This window comes from Sminthopsis crassicaudata, chromosome 1 (assembly GCF_048593235.1).
Source record: "Sminthopsis crassicaudata isolate SCR6 chromosome 1, ASM4859323v1, whole genome shotgun sequence".
In the NCBI taxonomy this organism is placed as follows: domain Eukaryota; kingdom Metazoa; phylum Chordata; class Mammalia; order Dasyuromorphia; family Dasyuridae; genus Sminthopsis; species Sminthopsis crassicaudata.
This window is the reverse complement of record NC_133617.1, coordinates 190045918-190073288: the sequence shown is the minus strand read 5'-3', so window position 1 is coordinate 190073288 and position 27371 is coordinate 190045918. Positions and strand designations below refer to the sequence as shown.

Sequence of the window (27371 nt, the reverse complement as noted above, 5' to 3'; positions counted from 1 at the left end):
GAACTCCAGATTACTGACTTCAACTTAAGCACGCCCATTTCCATTGTACCACATTGCCAGTTTCATTTGTCTGAACGTCAGTTCCCAGAGAACTAGATGCCCACTGAGATTCCTCCCAGCTTTGATGTTCTGTAATTCTTCATTCGTTAACAGAATATTTAAACTCATCATAAGCAACAGATCTGTGATATCAGAGAACCTATCTTAAATGAATTAGTCATAACCAAAGCAAGACTATGTCTTCTCCCTCTTTCCTCCACCCATCAATCGTGGGAAACATCAAAGCCTTCCTTTACAACAATCCTGTGGAGAAGACAGTACAATTACTGTTACCCCATTTTACAGACGGGGAAACTGAGGCTTCCTCCTGTGACTAGCACAGTCATACAAATAACATATCAAAACCAGAATTCCTTCATTCAGAATTATATGGGACAGGACCTCTGTGGTCATCTAGTCCCTTATCTGGAAAGAAATCGTAACCAAGTCTTTTGGAAGACCTCTGATAAGGAAGCAGTATCACTTCCCAAGGGAGCCCATTCCACTTATAAATAACTCTTTTTTTTTTTAAGAAAAGGGCAGCTAAGTGGCCCAGGAGATACCTAAAGCTGGAGTCAGGAAAAGTGCTCTGAGTTCAAATCTGGCCTCAGGCACTTATTTGCTGTGTGACTCTGGGTAAATCACTTAACCATGTGCCTCAGTTCCTTTTTTGTAAAAAGAGATGGAGAAGGAAAGGACAAATTTCATTATCTTTGCCAAGAAAACCCCAAATGCGATTACAAAGTAAAATAATTGAACAATCACATTAAAAAAAATTTAGGAAGTTTTCCCTGATATCAAGCCTAAGGTGTTCTGATTCCTGGTCCTAATGACTCCATGAAATTCTCTTGGTTGATCTGCAACTATATAAGTTCTAGTCTGGAGTCTAGAATAGTAAAGACTCATGTCAACCATTTGAATTATTCCTGGGATTTGCTTGACACCCAACACAATTCCTCACAAACTGAAAACTTCACACTCTATATGAGATAAAGAAGTCCAGGTATATTCAGAGAGGTATGGAGCATCTCAGATGTTTCACTTATTAGGAGATCATATTTTTTACCACTTTGGCTGTTTCTGGAACACAACCCAGTCAAGCAAGATGAAAAAAAGGCCTCTGAACAAGCAACACAGATGTAGCAACTATATACTTCAAAGTTGCTATATTCTACTTAGACCTCATTTAAAAGCTATTTATTACTTTATCTTCAGTTCTAATAAAATGAAGAGTATCTAACTCATAGAAAGAACAATAAAGTAAAATATAATAGAAATGCTGCTGAAAGCAGATAAACCTATAGCTGACAGGCCCAAATGAAGGAGACTAAACTCTATAACATCAGACAAAAGAACTGAAAAAAAAATAATGTTAAGTCATTTGGTAAAAAAACAAACATCTCTATAGCTCACAGGGATGTCTCTGTATTATAGGACAGTCCAGATCCAAGTCATTATAAAGGCTAAATTTTAGTAGCTTAACAGTACAGTATTTCTCAAAGTATGGTCTGGAGATCTCTGGGGGTCCATGAGATCAAAATTATTTTCAGAATACTAAGACATTTTACTTTCTAAAACAGCAAATAGAAATGGATCTAATGAGCAGAAATAAAAGCTCTTAGGGGGATGGGGCTTAATAATGTAAAAGAATAAAGGGGGCCTGGGACCAGAAAGTTTGAAAACTGCTAGCATAGTATATGGAGAATTATCACTGGAGCCAGGAAAACCTGAATTCAAGCCATATTTCTGACAAATACTGGCCATAGGACAATTAGTAATTTTTCTAACTTCTTGGTGGTCTTGACCCCATGGTATCAAAGTCAAAATGGGCAGCTAGGTAGCACAATGGATAGTGTCAAGCCTGGAATCAGGAAGGCTCATCATAGTAGCACTATGACCTTCAGCAAGTCACTTAACCCTGTTTAACCTCAGTTTCCTCATCTGTAAAATGAGTTGGAGAAGGGAGTGGTAAAGAAATCTAACATTTTTGTCAAGAAAACCCCAAAAGGGATCACAAAGAGTTGGATATGACTGAACATATCAAACTCAAAATAGAAATAGGGGGTGAATAAATTGCACACATGGATCTCTGCCAGCTACATGTTAACTTAGAAAACCACACACATTTAAGGGTTCTTTTTGTATTAATATATCAACATGTTAACATCAGATAGGAATTTCATTTTAATCTGGCACAGCCCAGACTAGGGAGTATAGTGGGCAATGTATCTGACCCCAGTGTTACAAACAACTTTCTAAGCCTTTAAGTAGCAAAGAAGGTACTGACCTACATTGGTAAACTGAATGAGCTGCTATTATGGGAGCTCCTACATCAATGTCCCTTCCTGATCCTTGACTACCTCCTATGCTTTAAGAAAGCAGGGAGGTCTATAACATACTTTAGAAATAGTTGCATCCAAAATGAATTTTTTTAAAAGGAGCAATCTTTATTTACTTAGAAATAAATTAGGAAGAACTTCATTTCTCAAAAATGCCATGTAAATAAGGTATTATCATACCTACTTCTTACCAAAATGCAAACACAGGGTTAGATCAAGTTTTTCCTCAGAGCACAGTTTTTTTTAGCAGGAATACTATTTTGCTAAAAAGAGATCATTTTCAATTCACAAAAAGGAAAAACCCAAGTATGCTACCAAGAAGGAACTAGCAAAAGGCTCCAAGATGAGTCAGTTGTAGGGCATACAGGAACATCAACCTCGTTTTAACCACGAACCTCCATTAATAATTATTTTAAGTATAATGGTATTATGTTGTTACTTATAATCACGCTAGGCTTCAATTCAAAATTAACCAAAGTTATAATTTAGAGCTAACATTTTTTTCCAACTCTGAAAAAATATGATGGAAAATATATGCTGCTGTTCTTCAGTTACATTTAAGGTGCTGACTGATGTCTTTTCTTTACTGAATTCATTTGCTTCCAATTAAGAACTAAAAAAATCATTATTACTTATCTCTCCCCAGGAACTCAGAACTCTTCTCCAAAACACAAAAATTACAACCCTATTTGAAACGGAATCCTTTTCAAATCCTCCAGCAAACTAATTAAATGCCATAGCACATGATCTTAATTTCTACAGCTTCCAGTTTTCAAAAACTTTAACAATAGAACAGAAAAGGCAACATGAAACCTTGAGAACATGGAGAAAATAGAAGACATGATAAAAGAGTGAAAATTTTATGATACCTTGTCTTTGAATGAAGACTCTGAGCAATGGATTTGCACTTGAGACAGCCTTGAAGAAATTGTCATCATTATTGATGGGCAGTAGGTCACCGTGCACATCAGCATACCCAATCATCACGTCCATGTTCGAGATGTGATGGATGTGAAGGATAAGCTTGTAGAAGTCTTCAAACTTTCCAGGTTTGTAACGGTCCAAAGAAAATCTTCGAAACTCAGCCCCAAACTACAATGGGAAAAAAAAAAAAAAAATTGAGGAAAAAAAAAAAAAAGCTAATAAGTAAATAGACATGTGAAGGCAAGGGAATAAGCATTTGTATACCATCTACTTTGGGCCAGGCACTGTGCTAAGTCTACAAATATTATCCCATTTGATCTTCACAATTCTGCAAGATGGGTAGTGTTAAAATCCCCATTTTATAGGTGGGGAAACTGAAGAAGACATAAGTTAGGTGGCTTGACCAAGATCCAGCAGCTGGTTAGTGTCTGAAGTCACATTTAACCTCAGGTTTCCTTGATTCCAGGTGTAGCACTCTATGCTCTGCACCACCCAGCTGCCATCTGGTTTGGCTTGCTATTGTCTTCTGACTTTCAGAACTACAAAAAAATCATGGAGAGAATCCATGTTCTTAGGGCACAGCTACCTATTCAAGAGACAGTACATTACTAACATGCACTTAGAAGCAAGTTAAAATGATGGTGAATTTATTGGCATATTAGTAATTTGCTACACGAAATGTTGCTCTTTCCCTTCCTAATTAGGCTGGTCTAGCACTGAAAGTCACAAGGGCTAATTGCCATACACTGACCCCAGAGCATCCTTTTGGCTGGGTGGTATTCACTGACAGATGCTGGGATTGTCTTGAATAGCATCCAATTATTGCAGCATAAGTAGTCACTTAGTGCCATACTTTAAGGATATGGAAGCTACCTACTTGTAGCTCTAGAGCCGGAGTAAGGAAGAAACAGTTTCAAACCCAACCTCAAACAATTACCTAGCCAGATAAGTGTAGGCAAGTTAGTTAACCTCCCTAAGCCTCAGTCTCCTTACCTGTAAAATGGAGATAATAATAGCATTTTCCAGGATTATTATAAGAATAAAATGAGAATTTTTAAAGGCTTTGAAAACCTTAAAGTACTATTTAAATGCTAACAATATTATTATTGTTTTTATCATTAGGGGTCTTCCATAGATGCAATACCTCTATCAACAGGCATTACAATTCCTTTAGAAGGCAAGTGATAGTTCAGAAGCACCTTTTCTGCCACTAACATGGTAATGAATTTCTTCAATCTTAACTAGCTTATCATTATTCCTTACACATAGCAAAAGTACTACATAAATGTTTGTTGACAGATTAGTCCTCAAAACATACATACAATCACAAGACCTGGCCAGGAAGACTTTCTAGATTGGCTAGTACATCTTTCTAGAAACCAGGGTCTCTTTTCTTTGCAAAGGTATGGTCGTCAAATATTGCAAATACTGTCACAATCAGATTTTGTATTGTCTTGTTTTGCTAAAATGGGTTGTTGGGATTTTTTTTTAAATAAGGACATATGGGAAGGATTTTCTTCAGAGGAAAAGGAGATGTAAAAAGGAAAGATAATTTTAAAGAAGCCAGGATGACTTCCCTACCAAGATAAGGTATTTAAGTGGAATTTCAGTCGGTTTCATAACAAACCATAAAAATAGCAATAACCTACATTTTTATAATAATGCATTGCAAAACACACTCATATATATGTAAAATATATTCATGAAATGTCAGCCAATCCCTGCTTTTAGAAATGAGGAAACTGTAAATAAAAGCAATGTATCTAATGGAGATGTATGTTAGTCTCTATGATCCATGTTGGCCAAAGGTAATTTAACTGGTTTAAAATCTTTTATTCTTAGTTCCACCAGCTAACCTAAAGGAAGCTATCCCATTTGAATGGGGCAACAGAAGGCTTCCAGCCAAACTCTAGCACTAATAAAACTCATCTTAGGTAAAGTTTTCAACACAACAGATGTTACTGTTGGCTGCCCTATGTTTAGGAAATGTCCCCAAAAGAAATCAAGGAAACAGACAGCTAAATCAGCAGGATCCAGTTTTGGAATTATTTAAGAGCAGTTCCTGGTATAGACCATCTAGAATGAGAAATATATCAGGTCACAACCAGAAGCTTCAATCCAGCTGCCCAAAGAGCTGATCAAGCTGGAAAAGCAACAAGAAACAATTGCTGGCCCAACTAACTCTTTTTTCTGATTCCTGCTAACAAGACACTTCTGGAAACTATGTACCAAATGTTCCATATGATGTGGTGATTGTTTTTCCAATTTTTTGTCAACAATAAAGTTTATAGTTTTAAAAAAATCCAACTTTCTTGAAAAATAGCACACCAAGATGTCAAAGATACCGTTGAGAAACAGTGAGAGACAGGGAGGCTTATGTGAAGGACATTATCTTCAGATTACATGGCAAGAGAGGTAGTTATTTCTACTATTAATTTCCACCAGGAAATTAAGAAAGAATCAAACCTGAGTGCTGGAATTGTTGGGGTTCAAATCTGGTCTCTGACATATACTAGCTGTGGAATCCTGGGCAAGTCACCACTCAGAGCTTCTAAATGACTTATAAGGCTATAAACTATAAAATCAGTGGAGTAAATTTCCATCCCAGGAATGTGTTCTTTTTCAGTCATTTTTGACTCTTTGTGATCTAATAGACCATACTGTTCCTGGGATTTTCTTAGCAAAAATATTGGAGTGGTTTGCTGTGTTCATATCTAGTTAAGGCAAACATAAGTTAGTGAGCTGCCCAGTGTCATACAATTAGGAAGTGTCCAAAACTGGTCACACAGCTAGGTAGCAAAGTAGATAAGAACACTGGGTTTGAAATCAGGAAGACTCAGATACTTAAAGCTGCATGACCCTGGACAAGTCACTTCATCCTGTTTGCCTCAATTTCTTCATCTATAAAATGAACCAGAAAAGGAAATGGTAAACCACTCCAGTATCTTTGCCAAGAATACCCCAAAAATGTGGTCATCTTGAATCTTTGAATCTTCAAGATTGAAAGATTCAGACATGGCTGAAAAAGGACTGAACAACATAAAGTTCTATCTCCTGAACCATCTAGCTGCCTCTAGTTATTATTATTAATAATCATTATTAATAATAATAACATTCAGAATAACTAGAACTTTACAAAGTGCTTTTCATGTTATCTCATTTGATGTCCACATAAGTAAAATCATAGGTTTATGTTAAAAATGTTATTGTGATAGCAATAACTGGAAAGCAGTGGTCAGGAATAGTAGAATTCAGAATATAAACTGGAACTATTTAGTGGTTTCTTTTTTTTTCTTGAATATAGCAATTCCAGTGCTTCATACACAGTGAGCACCTAATAAATGTTTATTCATTTGAACAATACCAAATGATATGAGCATGGAGGTGGGTAGAAGACACTCTTTTATAAAATAACTGAGGAGTTCAGCTTTCCATAAATATCCAAAATGCCATAGAAGAAGAAGGGGAAAACAGAAATCACAGAGCAGAAGCCACAGTTATTCCTCACCATACAGCAAATTGGAATAAAGAATGAAGGCTAAAAGGAAGCCATTCTCATCTAATTCCTCCAGAGAAAACACAGGATGTGACACCTCAACCAATCTAACAGGTGGAGCAAGCTTTTCTGGCCCCTGGTTTGTCCTCCAGTGTTTGTGGGATAATTGGTAAGGAGGGCAGAGGGCAGGCACTCACTGAACAGGGCAGAACTTGTACTTACCCCTCTCTATATTCTCTCAGATCCCTTCTGCTTGTCTGTTCCTCCAATCTTCCTCCTTCCACTCCCGCCCCCAATCAAACCATTTTAGCTTAAGAGACTGTTCCTTCCTCATTGCTACCCAAAATAATGTTGCTCTTTTGAATGTCAAGCACAGCAAATATTCTATTTCCTGTCTTCCACTTCAGTACACCCCCAGTTATTTATGTGAATCCAACTCTCATTTAGTAGTCACCTCATTAACCTAGAAAAAAATCTTTTCCACCAATAAGAGATTATCATTATTCCGTATTTTCATTTTAAACATTAAAAAGGATATATTTTTTGAATGCTTCCTTCTCCAAGTCCTAACTTGTTTCTCTAAAAATGGCAGGGACTCTATTTAAACTTACCATCGTCATATGAATCTGCCCTGTGGGGAATCTCAACTACTCCTATTCCAGGCCTGTGTGGTTCTAGCAACTAGAAAGTCTTTTAATAGACTCATACTATGTCAAAAATTGAAGACAAACTACTCCAAACTCTCCATTTAATAAATCAAGGTGTCACAGACTATTAATGATGGGCCTAAACTAGAATCCAGTGCCATTTCAGAGTCTTTACTATTCAATCTGCCTTTCTTCCTTTAAAAATGGGCTGTTGAAACATTTTTTAAAATGTTGAGAAGAGAAAAAAGTTCAGAAGGAGATAAGCAGGATAGGTTTAAAAGTATGTTGAATTTAGTATGTGTATTTTTAAAAGAATGATTTTTTATTTTGGAGTTGCTCAATATCAGAATAAAACAAATTTTAAAGAAAAAAAAAGAGGTGCATCTTAAGCATCCACCGTAAAATCTAAGTATTGGGACACAGGTAAGATTGTAAAAGATAAAGAGTGCTGAATTCGGGTGCAAATGTCAATTTGAATTCTTATCTGTGGGACCTTATTTGCTCCTCAGTAAAATAAGAACATTGGATTTAATGAGTTCTAAAGTACCATCTAGTTCTAAATCTATAATCCTATGATTAGGTCTCCTCTAAAGTCTCTTTCTGTAATCCTATCATCTAAAATCATCCCAGACTAAGCAAGATGTTCTGGGATCTGAATTAGTAAATCCAGCAACCACTCCCTTCCCCACCCCCAATCAATCTTAGTTGGGTACACTCCCACTAACACTTGGCCTTTTCATCTACTCCCAGAGTTTATCATCTCCACTCAGATGATTCCCACATTCTTTCTTATCTCTAATCAAGACCTGAGTCTCAAATTTTCAGATATCACCTAATAAGGAACTTGTCCTATGATTGTACTATCCACACCTCAAACTCAAAACTGAGCTCACAATCTGAGCCTCCCCATTTCTTTACTGCTCCAGTACTATTATCTTACCAAGGACCAAAGGCTCCAAACTTTAGAATATTTTTTGGCCCGTTCCTCTCTTCCCACAACCTGTCACCAAGTTATACTGTTGTCACTTCTCTATCTCCGACATCTGTTCTCTTCTGAGTTCCTACTGGCACCACTCTGGCTTAGGCCCTCATTATCACCCATCTAAATTATCATAATAACATCCTAACATCTTCCTGCTTCTACTCCAGTAGCTTTCCCCAAATCTTTTATACCATTGCTAGAATTTTTGTTATGACTTTTTTTCATGTTGTGTATGCCTTTACTATTTTTTTAATGGCTTTAAAATATATATTTAGAGTGTTCCTATTGCAAGTCAGACTTGTGTTTTTAGTGTTCAATGCTCTCTATCATCTTGTCCCACCCTATCTTAGTTCATATTGCTCCTACCCATTCAATCTGACTCTAACCAAACTGGTCTGAACAATCCCCACCCCACTCCAACATATCCTGTACTTCCCTCTACATTTTTGCTCCAGCTGTTCCTGTGCCTGGAATGTTCTTTCTTCCCTCTCTACCTACTCTATAAACTCTTATGGCTCCCTATTATTTTCAGGATCAGTCAGTCACCAAATATTTATTAAGTAGCTATATATCACAAATTGTTAAGCATTGGGGACATGAAAAAGGAAGTCCCTGTCCCAGCAGAGCTCACAATTTAATGGAAGAGACAATAAACAAATATAGTTATCCCTTCTATATCCATTTTCCCCATTGTAGTTTCAATTAATAAAGGATCAACATAAAAAAATTAAATCTGAATTTTTGATAAGTTTTTGTGGAAGCTACAAACAACATGTAAATGCTAGCAAATGACACAGAAGATTTAAAAACTCAGAAGTGCAATTTTGCAGAAATGCAATATTATACAACATAAATATATTCACATATATGTATTATTATTATTATTATTATACAATATCAACCCAAATTTTACAATAAGGTCATTTGAACCCTCCATAAAAGATGAAAAAATTCAGACTTCTTTTTTGGGAGAGAAAATTTTACATGATTTTCCAGATCATGGAACCTCCACAGTGTGGAAGGAATAACTATATTAAAAAGCTATATACAAGATAATAAGAAAATACTTATGAGATCGAGGTAACTGTTGGTGGAAGGAGAGGGAAGAGACAAAAATGTTAATAGGGAAAGGCATTGGAATTAAGATTAAGAATGAGGTATGCTCTTTTTTGGCATTTAAGGTTCTACCAACCTATTTTATTCCTTTGAACCCCTTACACCATCCTATTTGCTGTTCTTTGAATACATTGTCTCCTATCTTTAATCATTTATCCTGGCTGATCCCCCATGCCTGTAGTGCTCTCCATTCTCACATTCACATCTCAGCTTTCCTGGCTTTTTGAGACTTAACTCAAATCCCACTTTCCATAGAAGGTCTTTCTTTATCTCCATTTTAGAGATGAGGAAACCAAAGGTGGAAGAGATGGGTCTGGGTTCATCCTCCCAGGAACTTCTAGCTAACTTCCCTGCTTACACTCTCCTGCACTCATTAAAGCCCCAATAATGGCAGGATATAATATTTTCATCCATCCCCTTTTTATCTCTATGTATGAGTTCCCAAATTAGGAAAGACTTCCTCATTTCTCTTTTCCCTGGCACCCACAATTGACAAGTATTTGTTGAACTCTCACTCTTTCAATATTTCTACATATCTCCTATGTCTGCAGTCCCTCCCTAAGCTTTGAGTGAGATAGGTGAAGCTTTCAAGAAGTCTATGAGATTAAGCCTAAATTATGTGATCCTATTCCTAGAGCCCTAAGATCAGGTCTTGGGCCCAGGTTGCAGAAGGTCACATGATCCCTAGGCCTAGAGATCTTTAAAGACCAACACCCTAAGTAAGTGAGAGGAAGTGATGTGACCCAAAGGAAGAAGACAACATTGGTCAATGATAGTTACTTCCTTTTGTTTATCCAATGACAAGGCTTTTGCTATATAACCTTTTATCACTTACTGTGGGCCAGGTCAACAAGCACATGTTGGGAGTTAAGATGTCTCCCAAGTATGCTTGGATCTCTCCCTGCAGGGAATAAATAAACGCTCTCTCTTTGTACCTGAAGATGTCTCTGATTAATTAATTTCAGGAAGGGGATCTAGTACCCATTCCACACAGTTTTCTATTACCCTTAGAATAAAATGCAAACTTCTCTGGAAGCCCTTCACAATCTGCCTCCCATCTATCTTTCCATTACTTCCAAAAAATGCATTTTGCGGTCTGGTCAATATTTGCTGTATTTCAGGCAAGATATTATAATTAACTATTCCATGCTTTTGGCCAGTATTTGAAATTCATTTCTTGGTTAACTCTATTATTCCTTCTATGGCAAAGTATCATTTCTGTCCCTTTCTCCCTATCTCTAATCTTTAACCTTCCTCTTAACTTTAATCTCCAGATTTCTGCTATCAGATGAATTTCATCCCTTGGATGTTTCATTTCATCTTAAAACTTAAAACTTTACAAAATGGAACTTTTACTTCCTATACATTCGTTTCTCTTCTAAATGCCTCCAGTTCTAGTTCTAGTTGATAAAGTAATCCTTCCAGTCACTCAGGTTTGAACCAAACCCTTAATTCTTTCACATCTCTCAATCACCATATCCAACCAGTTGCCAAGTCTTGTAGAACTTAATTCCACAGCATCTTTGGAATCTTTGCCCTTCAACTCCAACAGTCACTAATTTATGCATGACCTAATCACTTCTTCCTTGTATACCCACTAATTGGTTTCCTTGACTTCAGTCTCCTCTCTCTAATCAGTGGTCCACAGAACTGCCCAGTAGATATTCCCAAAATACAGAATTGACCATTTTACCCTCCCAGACCCAAAAAACCTTTAATTGATCACTATTGCCCCTAGGATAAAATTCAAGAAAAATCTTTAATCTGGAATTTAAAGCTCTTATGGTTCCCACCTATCCTTCCAGTTTTATTTCATGATACTCCCTTCATATTCACATATACCTTCTCCCTTCTCTCTCTTCCCTTCCTTTTTAAGTCAAACTGGCCTATTAGCTGTTCCTATAAATGGCATTGTAGATATCCTACACAAGTAATCATCCAGATATGAAATGAACTCCTTCCTCACAATGTTTCTAGAATATCTTTGTTGTTCAGTCATTCAGTATCTCTTTCTGACCCTCTGGACCTTTGTATATGGTGTTTTCTTCACAAAGATACTTGAATGGTTTGTCATTTTCTTTTTCAGTGTGTTCCCATTTTACTGATGTGGAATTAAGCAACTTGCCCAGAGTCACATAGCTAGTGCCTGAGGCTGGACTTGAACTCAGATCTTTCTAGTTCAAAATCTTGTACCCTATCTTAGGCACCACTCAGTTGCTTTCGAGAATATCTAGCTTCCTTCAAATTACAGCTCTGGTACCATGTCTGTCCTGATTTTTCCAGTAATTAGTACTTTTCTTACTGAAAAGTATTCTTCGTATTGTCAATAACATTTTACAGATTAAAAAAACCCCAAAAACCAAAAACAAAAACAAAAAACAAGACTAGAGAACTGATTTAAATAGCTCTTTTCATTTTTTTAAATGCTTTTATCTCATCTCATTTGATCCTCACAACAACTTTGAAATCATTTCTATTTTAGATAAGAATGTTACAGACACAAAGAAATTAAACTAACTTGCTCAGAGCCACATGAATGAGAATTTTAGGACTTGGTAGAGAGCTTGGGTCATTTTTCACTTTTATGCCCTTATGCATAAAAGAAGTGTCTTGCACACATTTAGGACTTCTTGAATTTGTTCAAAATATTTCCACCTTACACATTTATCCCATCTCAACTCAAGTTGAAGGTTTCATGTTCATGTTCTATCTATATCAATTTTTAGTGGTACTTACATTTATGAGATGCTATTATTCTCTTCTCATGGAAAAAGTTCCTGGTTTCTACAATCCATCCAACCCTTCCTCCTTCCAAGAAAAAACCTATCAAGTTTTATCTTAAACTTATAATGATTATTAAAACTTTCAAAGCTGTATGGTTATACAGTATACTTTATATTGTTTATATGCTGAACCTGATTTATATCATTCCAGAGCTATTCTAGCAGTGCAGCAGAAATGTAAACCACTTTTGGAGACTAGTAACCATTAAAAAAAAAAAAAATAAAATAAAATAACTTCACTAATATTCATGATTTATTTGCTTTTCCCTTCCCTCACATTGTCATCAACCACTTGAGTCAATTCAATTTTCTCTTTCTCTTATCTACAAGTTAATCAATTTATTTAATGAAGGCCAAATTATTTATATATATATATATATATATATATATATATATATATATATATATATATATATATATATATATACAAAAATCTGCGTCACCTTGTTTAACCTGTGCCTTCTATTAACTAAAGAAACCATGAATGACAAAGTTTAAGTCTTGAACTTCTCTGTGTGTGTGTGTGTATGTGTGTGTGCGCGCACTCATGTGCGCGCAATTAACACCATCCCAAAAAGAGATATGAAGAATGAAAAGGTAATCATTTTATCATAATTCATAGCCAAGAAAAAATAAAAATCTTCAGGTAGAGGAATTCACCTTTGGCATTTTGAGTTGTCTTCTTTACTATTCTCAAGTCTTATTCATCTATAAAAATAGATGTGAAAACAAAATGAAGCGATCATTGTTCTTACCCCATAATCACAAAAGGGTTCCTATAGATATTTTGACAAATATCAGAATAAAAATAACTAGGACAAAAAAGAAATGCCCAGCACCACATTCTATGTCATAGAGTTGGGAATGTGGGGGGAGAGAAGGGGCCACTGGCTAAAGTATTCCCTCCATCAGATCCCTAGCTGGCTCTGAGGCTGGGTCAGAGGTATAACTCTAAGTGGAATTATCTTCCAGTTTATAGGTTAAATGACTCCTACTTGGCTGCCAGAGAATTAGGAAGGGATTTAGGGAAGGCAGCCTGGAAGAGGATGCCAAGTAATACTCTTTCCCTTGATGCCTGGCTGATGGGATGGTATATGCTAGTTTGTGGTAGGGTTCCAAAGCCAGGGCCGATGGGGTTTGGCAAGTATAGGAGTCAGCAGTAGGCAGCCTTCCACAACCAAACTCCACCCCAGCAGGAAAGTTGTTTCTAAGACCACCTGTGGTCTTTCAGTTTAACCATAAAGCTAAGATCCAGAAGAACAGAACAGAAAACTAGCACGAGGCCTCAATGCCTTTAACCAAATGTTACATGATCCTCAAAAAAAAAAAAAAATAATCTCCAATAGATTACAGATTGAGTAGGTGCAGGGAGAAGCAAGGAGAGCAAGCAGAGGTGGACAGGAAAAAAAGAGAAAAGAGGAGAGACTGAGAAAGTGGGGAGGGGGGAGAGACACTGAAAGGGAGAGACATACATAGAGATAAATACAAATAAACTGAGACATGGATCCAAGGCAAATACAATTATAAGAATAACTCCAGAAGCCACAAAGAACAATTCCTTATTTACTTATTAGCCACAGACATAAACTGGAAACAAAATGACAATCCATGTGGTGCCTCTAGATGGGTTTCACAATGAATCAGTCTCTTGCACATAGTAGGCACTCAAAGAATATTTACAAATAGGACGGTGGTTTAAAAAGTAGATGTGGCAAAGTAGTGTCTCTTACACTTCCTCTAATAAACTCATGCATCTCTCAGCTCAGAAGGGGCAAAGTCTTAGAATTTACAGGGACAAAGGCTGTATTTTTTTCAGATTACATTGTTAAATGACAATCTCTTAATTAAGAAGTCAAAGGCTGTATCTTTTGAAGATTACATTGTTAAATGACAATTCCCTAATTAAAAATAAAAAAAGACAACAAGGTTGATATGGTCTTAACCACAACCGCAAACACTGGAAGTGATGGCAACTCTAGCAGGACCTTTCCTCATTATAAACAAAAGGGATTCATTTAGACCAGTAGATTACAGTAGCAAGTGAAACAAAGTTTACCTTCTTACTCACTGATTGAATAGAGGGTGGAAAGATATCAGCATGGAATAGAGAAAATAAGAATATAAGCCCTTTTGTTCTATTGACTAAAGAATTAGTCACAAAGGTTCTTTCCAGACAAGTCAAACAATTTCTTTTTTCATTATCAACTTAAGCATTTTTTTAAAATAACAAATGATTTTAATTAAATAACATTATTTTAAAACAGAACATTTCCCCCCATAAAGTTTGAGCATTTCTATGAAGATCTACACTCATAGATTAGAGAGAGATCTTCTTAGAAAGTATGTGTGACCTATCAACACATGGGGCAGCTAAGTAGTGAAATGAATATCACACTAGGCCTTCCGGAGTTCAAATCTGGCCTCTGACACCAAGTTGTGTTTGCCTCACTGTCCTTATCTGTCAAATGAGTGGAGAAATGGCAAACCGCTCCAAAATCTTTGCCAAAAGCCCCAAATGGGTCTCGAAGAATAGGACACAACTAAAATGACTGAATAACAAATAAATGTTAATAAATCTAAACACTTTAATATACAAACAGAAAGAGGGTTGTGTTAAAAACCGGAGTTCTATTAGAGTATACATTGCTTTTTTAAAAATGTTAAACTTAACAAGATTGTAACTAAAACTGCTCTGCTTTTGAAATGCTCCATATTTTAAGTTCTGCTGATGCTCTTTTCTTTCTTTTTTTTTTTTTGGGGGGGGGATCACCCTCTTACCCCACCCCAAATAGAAGTCCACCCTTGTTAATCAAAAGTATACTCCAAGAGACTTAAAAGAGAGGTTCTTAATTTTTGGTGTGGCTTATTCCACTCTCCAATCTGCAGTTCAGCCTGGTTTCAATGACATGTCCCTCCCAGGATAAACTGATTACTTTTAATCTCAGAGATTGTGTGACCCTGGGCAAGTCATCTGTAAAGGGCTACAACTGAGCAGATGCAAGGTAACCTAGCACTTGAGGCTAATCACCAATTGGACAATTCTCTATTAACATGTTTGGAAGATGACCCTACTTAACTATTCTGTGCTGGCTGGATTGGTGGGTGTGGACAAAGAAGGGGAAGTGAGATCAGTGTGTGGAGTAGGAGGAGGAGATTCATTCTTTGGCAGTAGAGAGAGAGAGAGAGGAAGGAGGTGGTGAAATTCCTATATCTAATCCCCAGAGAAGGGACCCAAAAGACCAAGAATAAGGACTTTTGCTTATCCTGACTTCAGCTGATTCTAAGATATTCAGGTTCACAACAGTCACTGTTTGCCTCAGTTTCCTCATTTGTAAAACGAGTTGGAGAAAGAAATGGCAAGCCACTTCAATATCTTTTCCAAGAAAACCAAATGAACAACAAAAGAGGGCAGAAATCTAACTTCCAGATCACTCCACTCTTTATGGGCAGCTCTGCTTAGTGCCTGAGCCAGATACCCCAGTGTCTTCTCTTCCTCCCTTCCCCCATCTTTTTTTTTTTTTTCAGTTTCCTTTTGTGTGTAGTCTCCAGTTAGATTGTAAACTCCTTGAGGGCAAGCACATCATGCCACCCAGCCAAAACAGTAAGTATTTTATAAATATTTATTGTATATCATATACATTTTTTGCCAGGCTGATGAAGCTACCAGAATAACTTCTGTTGCCTATGTTTGTAATTCAAAGAAATACTAAGTTTCTGTTACAAGTTAGTGAAAAGAACCAAATTTGTTGCATGCAAATTGAGACTTCCTGAAATCCATATATGAGAGCTCAGGGACTTCCACACTTTTCTCTATACCAGCTTGTCCCCTTCAATAGCATCAGTAGAAAACCAATTACAATCTGGCTTTCTCCTGAAGAAGTCACATGTTCTGACCCTCTCCCAAAAGCAGCATGCTCCTCCTCTCTGCACTGGTCTTCTGGAAAACCAAAGATGGAACACCAAATTCTCCAAAACCAGGTCAAGAGTCAACCCATTTCTTACTTCCTCAAGAGGTATCCAAATCTTGTTCTCTGTCACTCACTGAATCATCAATCTTTGAAAATTCATTCCTTGAACAGAACCAAGAAATCATTATACACTTCAACAACAGATCTGTATGAAGATGTATTCTGATGGAAGTGGATATCTTCAACATAGAGAAGATTTAATTCAGTTCCAGTAGATCAATAATGGACAGAATCAGCTACACCCAGAGAAGGAACACTGGGAATTTAGTGTAAACTGTTTGCACTGTTGTCTTTCTTCCCAGGTTACTTTTACCTTCTGAATCCAATTCTTCTTGGTCAACAAGAAATTCAGTTCTGCACACATATATTGTATCTAAGATATACTATAACACATTTAACATGTATGGGATTGCCTGTCATCTAAGGGAGGGGGTGGAGGAAAGGAGGAGAAAATTTGGAAGGGAAGTGAGTACAAGGGATAATGTTGTTAAAAAATTATCCATGCATATGTACTGTAAAAAAAATTTTAATTATAAAATTAATTTTAAAAAAAGAAAGAAAAAATAAGTCATTCCTCTCTTAGGGATTGAAAGCCCAGTTGCAGCCTGTCTCTCCTAGTTGAATATACATTAATCCCCTGACAAACTTCAACTCAATTGACCCAACTTTTATCTATAAAGAATATGCCACTTCACTTCCATAGCTTTACACAGCTTGATTTCCAGGCTTCAAATAATGTTTTTCCTCCACATTTTGGAACCCCTATCTACCTCTTATAAGAACTTTTTCCTAATTCCTCCTGGGTCCTCTCCCATGGCCTCTTTACAAAAAAAAAAAAAAAAAGCTAGAGTGATTTGCCATTTTCTTTTTCAATTTTCTTTCCAGATGAGGAAACTGAGTCAAACAGAGTTAAGAGATTTGCCTAGACTCACATAGCTATTAAGTATCTGAAGCTAGATTTGCATTCGGGTCCTCCCAACTGTAGGGCTGGCACTATTCCATCTAGCTGGCATAATAAGTGCTTAATAAATTCCTTTTGACTGAATTCTCCTGTCTCTTAAGCATAGGTCACACACACACACACACACACACACACACACAATAATGTCCTTAGTTCTTTCTTTCCCTCCAATTTTGTCCTTTAATAATCTCACAATCTCTCATGATTACAAATTCCGAATTCCATGAAGAGGACTCCAAAATCTCTGAATCTAGCCCTAGTCTTTTCCTCAAGCTCCAATTCAAAACCCAATAGATAGTTTTGTTTGAATTGTTTGTTTGGATAGCTCCATCTGGTTGTCCCACCTGTACCTCAAATTAACATGAGGTGGAATTAATCATATTTCTTAACTTTTGCTTCCTCATTTTTGACAGCATCAAATGACAAACATTTGACATCAACTCAGTTATGCAGAATGCTAGTCCTCTTTGATTCCTCATCCTCATTTTCCAAGTCCAATCTACCAAGTTCTGTTACTCCTACTACTCATGTCAAACTTATTCCCTCCTCTCCATTTAGGAGAGGTAAACTCTCAGGGTAACCATGACCCTTACAGGAGTAAGAGCCCCCTCTGGCCTTCCTACTTCCAATGAGTTTCTCTTCTCTTTCTAACAGACTTCACAGATCTATCAAAGCAATCTCAGCAATCTTCCTTATATAAGGGTCTGACCATGTTATTCCAAAAACCTTCAGTGGCTCCCTGTTGCCTATAGGAAAGGCAGCATTTAATAAAATGAATTTATTAAAAACACCATGTTATCAAATATTTGTTTTCATAAAGGGAAGGGGCTTAGCAGTCTGGCATATGGCAGGCACTGTATAAATGTTCATTTCTTTTCTTCTCCTTCCTTCTCTAGGACCATTTGTAAAATGAGTAGGTTGGACCTGATCTAAAGTTTCTCCTATCTTTAAAAGCTACGATCTTATCATAAATCAGTTAGTGTTATGAAAGACAGATTTTTTTTAAGAGGGAGAAGAAAGATGACAATACTCCCCAAACTAATCTATTTATTTAGTGCTATACCAATCAAACTCCCAAGAAACTATTTCAATGACCTAGAAAAAATAACAACAAAATTCATATGGAAGAATAAAAGGTCGAGAATTGCAAGGGACCTAATGAAAAAAAACTCAGAGGAAGGTGGTCTAAGTGTACCTGATCTAAAGCTATATTATATAGCAGCAGTGACCAAAAACATTTGGTATTGGCTAAGAAATAGACCAGTCGATCAGTGGAACAGATTAGATACAAAGGACAAAAAAGGGTACATCTATAGCAATCTAATCTTTGACAAACCCAAAGATACCAAAATTAGGGATAAAAATTCAGTATTTGGAAAAAACTGTTGGGAAAACTGGAAATTAATATGGCAGAAATTAGATATGGATCCACACTTAACACCATATACCAAGATAAGATCAAAATGGGTCCATGATTTAGGCATAAAGAATGAAATCATAAACAGATTAGAGGAACAGAGGATAGTCTACCTCTCAGACCTGTGGAGGAGGAAGGAATTTATGACCAGAGGAGAACTAGAGATCATTATTGATCACAAAATAGAAGATTTTGATTATATCAAACTAAAAAGTTTCTGTACAAATAATACTAATGCAAACAAGATTAGAAGGGAAGTAACAAATTGGGAAAATATTTTTAAAAGCAAAGGTTCTGACAAAGGTCTCATTTCCAAAATATATAGAGAACTGACCCTAATTTATAAGAAACCGAACCATTCTCCAATTGATAAATGGTCAAAGGATATGAACAGACAATTCTCAGATGAAGAAATTGAAACTATATCCACTCACATGAAAGAGTGTTCCAAATCACTACTGATCAGAGAAATGCAAGTTAAGACAACTCTGAGATACCACTACACACCTGTCAGATTGGCTAAGATGACAGGAACAAATAATGATGAATGTTGGAGGGGATGTGGGAAAACTGGGACACTGATACATTGCTGGTGGAGTTGTGAAAGAATCCAGCCATTCTGGAGAGCAATTTGGAACTATGCCCAAAAAGTTATCAAACTGTGCGTACCCTTTGACCCAGCAGTGCTACTACTGGGCTTATATCCCAAAGAAATACTAAAGAGCGGAAAGAGACATATATGTGCCAAAATGTTTGTGGCAGCTCTTTTTGTTGTAGCTAGAAACTGGAAGATGAATGGATGTCCATCAATTGGAGAATGGTTGGGTAAATTGTGGTATATGAAGGTTATGGAATATTATGGCTCTGTAAGAAATGACCAGCAGGAGGAATATAGAGAGGCCTGGAGAGACTTAAATCAACTGATGCTGAGTGAAATGAGCAGAACCAGAAGATCACTATACACTTCAACAACAATACTGTATGAGGATGTATTCTGATGGAAGTGGAAATCTTCAACATAAAGAAGATCCAACTCACTTCCAGTTGATCAATGATGGACAGAGGTAGCTACACCCAGAGAAGAAACACTGGGAAGTGAATGTAAATTGTTAGCACTAATATCTGTCTGCCCAGGTTACATGTACCTTCGGAATCTAATGCTTATTGTGCAACAAGAAAATGGTATTTACACAAATGTATTGTATCTAGGTTATATTGTAACACATGTAAAATGTATGGGATTGCCTGTCATCGAGGGGAGGGAGTAGAGGGGGGGATAATTTGGAAAAATGAATACAAGGGATAATATTATAAAAAAATATATAATAAAAAATTATTTACAAAAAAAAAAAAAAAAAAGAGGGAGAAGAGAAAGGGAGAACACATTTGGTGAAACCAAATAGGAGTTCATTTTAAAACTTCAGGCATGAGATGAAGGGAGTCTAAATTAACATGGTGGCTCATAGCATAAATGCTAAGGAAATGACAGATATTTCTAAGGAAATAAGAAAACAGCCAGATTCTAGAATAGAAAGATATAGAATAGTACCATTTCTAAATGTCTCCCTGAATAGAGCATTCTCCTCTTTCAATATTTCCAAGACAAATTCTTAAATATTTACTTTTAATTTAAAGTGAAGAATTCAGAATTATAGTGCCACTTCATTGTTTAAAGTGTTTTTAAACAAATCTAATGGAGTATTTGGTAACAAATGTAATTTATTATTTCTTTTGGTTTTTAAAAAGTCAGCAGAAAAATATGTTTTTAGATCTATGCTATGTAATAGTGTGATTATGGTTGAATTCAAAAGGCACCTTTTAAAATCTCCAGGTTAAAGTATATGTTTGTGGAGTGGTTAAAATAAACTGACATAATAAGACCAGAGTGATAATCAACAGGTTTTTATATGCAACCTATAAAAACAAAAACAACCCTAAATAGCCAGCTCTCTGTTTTTTCTATATAACTCAAAGCAATGAAAACTCTAGACATATGAATTAACTTTTACTTTGGCCTATCTCCAATTCAGTCCTTGATTTTGAACCATACCATAAGAAATGCAAAGAAATCACTTTACAACCCATGTGTGTGTGTGTGTGCGCATGCGTGTGCATGTGCATGCACACATGCATACCACAAACTACCAGAAATAAGCGGTAGACACTTCATAATTAGTTTATGGAATTATAGAGAACCCAGGATACCAAGGTGAAGCATCTGATACATTTGGAGGAAATCTGGTATGGCCAAATACCAACCTAGTCACCACGTGGCAGCTTCTTCTTTGACTTAATTACTTGTGCTATTTTAATATGCTGAGTTCTATTCTTTCTATGATACTAAAATACTTCAGGTATCAACACTGCCCTCAAAATTTGATGCCTAAGAGCAAAACCCTGACTGTTCTACCTTAGTTATGGGCTCTTTCCTTAAGAGTAGTTAGTCTTCCAAGTCAATCCCAATAAAGTTTGAACAGAAAACACCATCTGCATCCAGAAAAATATTTATGGAGACTGAATATAAATCAATACATGCTATGTTCACTTCTGGGGTTTTTTTTCCTCCTCTCTCATGGTTTTTCTATTTTGTTCTGATTTTTCTTTCCCAACATGATTCATAAAGCAAAGAATAATAAAATAAAATTTAATTTTAAAAAGTTCAATCCAAGTCCTTCTTTTACACAAAAGAGTAAACAAGTTCAGATTTTAAGGGATTTGTTCATGGACACATAAACAGTAGTGATCTAATATGAAAGAATAGATTCCTCCCCTGCCCCATCCCCATTTCTTGATCAAGATTCCCTTCTCTAAATCAAAGCTTTTTAAACTGTAGGTCACATAATAATGTGGGGATCGCAAAACCTATTTATTATCAGTAAATGTTTGACTTGTACACCTTTTTTATACAGCTACATACCCAAGGTCATGTAAAAATTTCTTGGACAAAAAGATCTCCAATGGAAAGTTTAAGCTCTACTCTAAATCACAAGCATAGCACCTTAAATTGTGATTATATCTATATAGTGATAAGGCTTCAAGACTTGGGAAGTCTAATACAGTATCATTCTAGATGATACTTTAGAGATATATGGTTGCTCACTTAACTACATGTCTGCTTGGCACATTGATGGTTGTCAGAGGACCAAAATGACATCTTAAAGTTGCATTGTGTCTGACTGACTGATCAGACCAACAAGATTGGAATGCTCTACCATAGATTGAGCACAAAAACTCCACATATGGGGTGGATTTGTCCTTCTCATGTTTCTTTTGAGCCACTTCAATTTTGCACAGCACCTCTTCTGATGAAGGCACACATGCTGAGCAATTCTGGGACAGTGTCTCCTCCCAAGTCACAATATCAATTCCAAAGTTCTTCAGAGAGACGTTGAGAATGTCCTTGTATAGTTTCTTCATCTCTATGTGAGCACTTGCCTTGTGTGAATACTCTATAAAATAAAAGGTGCATGATCAAGCTAAGCTGATAAATATCTGTTGACTGATTGATCTTTCTACTTCTTAAGCAGTTTTCACACCTCCTACTTCCCTAGACAACTCTGCTTAAACTTGTAATGCTGCTGAGAAAGAGATTTAGAAGCAAAAACCATAGTAGGAGAGGCAAATGAGTAGTAAGAAGTTCCAAAGAAACTCAGAATAGGACACTTAGTGAGAGAAGCAGAGCTTTATAATTTGCTGTCCCTTTTCCTTCCCACCACTACCCTACCACACATTCGTAGAGACTGATTTTTGTCTATTTCTTGGGCATTTGAGGAGAGCCAATCAAACTCTAGCTCAAGCCAATTAACCCAAGAGTTCAGAATTGCCATGGGCCTTCTCCCAAGGATCTCCTGGCTGAAGAGCTACATGAAACATCACTGGTCAGACAAGGGCCTAGACTCCTCTGTTCTCTGGGGATTTAAGAGGAATTGAAGCTAGAAATAAAGTTTTGTTAAGTATTGCGCCACAACATAATTTTTGCTATATTTTCTCAGCTTCTATTATGCCCTTTAGCACAAAGGGCTGAAACAATTGATTTTAGATCATATAAATCTTACCTCATCAGTGGTGTGTACATGGGGGATTGATTTGAATCAAATGACTTTACAATCCAAATGAGTCCTATTTTCTTTATAGCAGCATTCTATTTATACTCTGGATGTAATTAATGCCAACTTAGGAACATCCAAGAGGCTATTGTGACCTTCTACACTAATCACTTCTAAAGCTATATTTTAAAACAATAAAAGATAAAATGGAGAAACAGAAAAGTACCAGATAAATTATTCTGACTACAACTGCCTTCCAAGCTGATTCAATTCAATTGTACAGGACTAAATCCCTTACTTAAGAGACTTAGAGCACACAGTGCCATACATTTATCCTTAAGCCTCCTAAAAAAATACTTTTCTGATATTCAAAGAAAGCAATGCTGATTTCTACTGTTCCCTGGGTTTCTCTAGATCCATTTCCACCAAGCGAATTTAATATCCCTTCCAGCTCTAGATCTTTCAAATCTCATGGAATAACCCATCCTTTAACACCCCAATAAAATTTCACCTTTTCCACAAAACCTCTAATTATCACTAATGGCAAGATCTCTCTTCTCTTAGCCCACCTTCTATAGCTCACAAAACATTTTGCTTGCACCAATCTTCTACAAATTCAGGTGACAGTTTTGGTTATAACATAATTCTCCATTATAATGTAAGCTCCAGGAGGGTAAGGGCTATCACATCCATTCAGCATCTAACATAGAACCCTATAGATAATAGTAGGTGCTTAATCAATAATGATTAAAATCACCTACCCAGTTCTTAAGTATTTAATCAGTGTTGAGCACTGTCCTTGGTACTGTGGAGATATTGTAAAAACACAACTAAAGCAAAATGTTAGTCCTTCCCACAAGAAGTTAGCTGGGAACTTTATTGGGGGAAGAATAGCACAAAAATCCCTACCAAGAGAATATCATTAGCAAGGCAAAGCATAAGCAAGTAAGTACAATCCAGTGCCTCAAATGGAACTCCCTAGAGACACTAAAGTCAAGGATATGGAGTTTAGGTTACAATGGAAAATGGTCAGGAAGCCAAAACAAAATATGACCTACACTCTCATTCATTACTCCTTCTCCTCTTGTACATTTTTTTAAAATGAAAGAATGTACTCTCTTCTTCAAACCCACAAAAGTCCTTATGCTAAAGCACCCAGATGTAAAAGGAATGAAAAGAGACAAATATCCAAAAGGATGCTTGCTGCCAGCTTGGACTGAGGAGACAGAGGAAGCCACAGATCAAGGATTTAGAGGTGGAAAGAGCCTTAGTGGTCATGTGGTCCAACTCCTTCATTTCTGAAATGTGGAAACTGAGACTCAGGCAGGTTAAAGGGTTTGCCTTCCCATGTAGTGAATGGCAGAGCCAGTTTCTCTGATTCTAGCTTGAGAGATGGCAGGTTTGCAAAGTTAGGAAGGGGGAATGGACACAGGGACAATGGGGGTGAGGGGAGATTGAGATGAAATTGATATCTTCTCTGTAGCAGAGAGCATGAAAGTTTGTGGTTTTTGTTGACATTCATAATGATAGCAGCCAATATTTATCTAGCAATTGTAGGTTTTTAAAACACTATATTTTCTTATTTGATCACAGATCCTTTAAAGTATAAATGCTTGTGCATGTCATATCTTCTGACTAATCAACAAGTTTTGCAGGGACCAATACTTATCTTTACTTTGAATCTTATTCCTCCCATAGCAGACAACTCTATCCTCCAAAGAGTACTTTTTCACTGGATTATTTGGGGTTGGTTATGGTTGCCATTTCTACACTACTCTTGTTCTAATCCTTCTAATCCTATCCCTTCTCCAATGATTATCAGAGGCTGGCAGACCTAGTGATTGAACCTGTGACACAAACACTGCTAAGAAATAAATATAATCTAAAGACAAACTGTCTCCTGCTGCCAGTTTACTTTTGGTTATGCAGACCCTATCCCATTCAATGGTACAGGGCTGGTACAAAAGCTTAAAGGGTTAAATGAAGTGGAGGTTTGGTATTCCTACTCAATTTCTACACCTCCTGTACCCAGCACCCCCCTTCAGATGCTTCGAGTCTCTGTCACCAAATTGCCACCATAGCACTGGGATTCACATGAATAAATTAAAAAACCATTTATTAAGCACCTATTTTGTGCCAGACACTGTTCTAAGTGCAGGGGCTACAACTACGTGAAAATGTGACAGGACCTACCTTCAAGGAACTTATATGTTTTTGGAAGGATACAGGATATCTTCATAAATAAGTGAGAGGATAGGGACTGACATTTAATTGGCATATTCTCTGAAACTTTGACTCTTAGAAGAGGAATGAAAGATTAAGTGACCTAATAGTCACACAGGCAAGTGTGAGCCAGGTCACACTTGAGCCTCCTATTTCCAAGTCTAGCTCCCTATTCCCTATGCCAGTATATACAAAATAGATTACAAGGGGATTGGGAGGGAGGAGATATTAGTGCAGGAATTAAGAAAGGCCCCTTAAAACATGTGTGTTTAAGATCACCCTTCTGGGGAGATAGAAAATCCAAACAACAAACTCTGAGGAGAGCTTTCCAAATACAGTAAAATACCTTGTCAAAGGTATGGAGGTAAAGATGAAATGTCTATCTAGATAGAACATGGAATAATGTGGAGTAATATGGAATCAGCCTGGAAAGGTAGGCTAAAGATTGATTGTGAATGGTTTTAAATGCTTATCTTAGAGGCAAAAATAATAAAAAGCTGAAGCTTTTTTTTAACAGGATCAGGATTTAGGAAATGGTAGCAATTCATGAGTTCTTTTCCAGAAAAAAAAAAAAATTGAGGAAAACCTGGGAACTGCAGCCTTAAAACTTCAGAGATTTAAGGGCATAATCTCATCCAACTAAATCATATTCTAATATTGAATCTTTTAAAAGAGTATAAACCAGTTTCCCAACTCAAGTACTTTTCTTCATGGAAGTCTCTCTTTTACTGGACTTATTTTAAAAGTCAAAAATGGAATAATTAATTGAATACTCAAAAATTCACTCACCAAATGGTAAAGCCAAGGGAACCTAACCAAGAGTATATTCAGGAAAGTCCTATAGGCAACCTGTCCCTTTGTAGCATTCAAATACATCACTCTGGGGACAGATCACAATGGGCATGAATGAGGAATTCTCTCATTTTTGAAGGGGGGAAAAAATAAGTTTCTTACATCACAGTTGTTTCTTACATCCTTCCCATGTAAAAATGATAGTTATTCAAGGCTTTCAGAAAAGTTTTTCATTTTTTAATAACTGAGACAGTAATATAGGTAATAGAATTCCCATTTTATAGATGAGGAAAATTGAGGATCAGTAATTAAGTGATATGTCCTTGGTCACTGCTACTAAGTTTGATAGACAGTATCTTCAGCCAGATCTCCCAGTCCTGTATTTGTTCCTTTCTACTGCCTGTCATTTAAAGACTTCTAGGAGTATATCTTAATCCTGACCGTCTTTAAAAGGAGACTGGCTTCTCTTGGGTTCTCAGACTTGAAGTAAGTGAAAATATTCCAATAATGAGATTAGTCCAAAAGAGCAGCTTAAAGAAGTAGTAGTAAGTTTTTCATCTGCAGTCTTCATTAGGTGCTGTATTAGAAAAAAGTAGGGCAGACTCCTATTCAAACATTAGTCAAGCTTAAATGATCTTTGAGTCCTTCCCATCGCGGAAAGTTTACAAGTATATTGAAAAACTAGCAATCAATTCTTCATCAATTATTACCTCCTCGATCTTCAATATCTCCCTTTATATTCTGTCACATAAATCTATTCAAACCTTTCTTTTTAACCAATGAAAACTCTTCTGCAGGTCCACAAACTATTGTCTGCTCTCCAGTCTTCCCTTCATCAGTAAACTTCTTGAAAGAATCAGTCTAAATATTATTGCCATCCAGTTGTTATATCAAACCTTTGTATTCAGAGGACCACAAATAGAGAACTGGAAAGAAGCCAACTATTCCCAACTTTTTCAAGTGATGAAATTAAGCCCCAAAATTAAGTGACCAGTCCAAGATGGCTATAAATGTCAGAAGCAGGATTTGAATTTAATCCTTGAACCTGTTGATGCTTTTCTCACTCTCATATAAAGACACACATACATATGTGTATAGATGTGTAGATATTGTGGCATACACCCACATGCAAATACACACATAGAAGATATGAAAAGGTTTCACAAGAGGAAATATAAGCTATCAAATAAACCTATGAAAGAATGCTTACCATCACTAATAAGACAGAAAGTTAACACAATTAAAGAGATTTCATCTATCTCACCCTAAGATGACAAAAGACAAAAATGATGGAAAATAAATGTTGGAAAGGCTGTCAAAAAACAGGCACACTGATTCACTGTTGATAGGGATAAGAACTGGTTTGTCCATTGTGGGAAATAGTTTAGAATTACCCTGTACTAAAAAAGATTGCTAAGTTTTACATGATCTCTGACCCAGTAATATCACTATGAGTCATAAACCCTAAGAAGGTCAAAAGTAGATGAGAAAGTTCCCATAAATAAAAAAATAATTATAGCAAAACTTTTTTGCAATGTCAAATAACTGGAAGGAAAGTAGGTGTCCATCAATTAGGAAATTGCTGAACAAATTGTTAGGTGAATGCAATGGAATATTATTACACCAATAAGAAATAAT

General features: G+C 36.4%; 1 protein-coding gene across 2 annotated transcripts in view; it reads right to left on the bottom strand.

The window, feature by feature from the left end:
• PARD6G (par-6 family cell polarity regulator gamma) overlaps positions 1-27371 on the bottom strand; it is a 145671-nt gene that overhangs the window by 97147 nt on the left and 21153 nt on the right. For both annotated transcript variants that reach the window (XM_074273150.1, XM_074273139.1), the window contains exon 2: positions 3248-3470. In XM_074273150.1, the coding sequence (XP_074129251.1) occupies positions 3248-3470 (223 nt within the window). The remainder of the gene's footprint in view (positions 1-3247; positions 3471-27371) is intronic.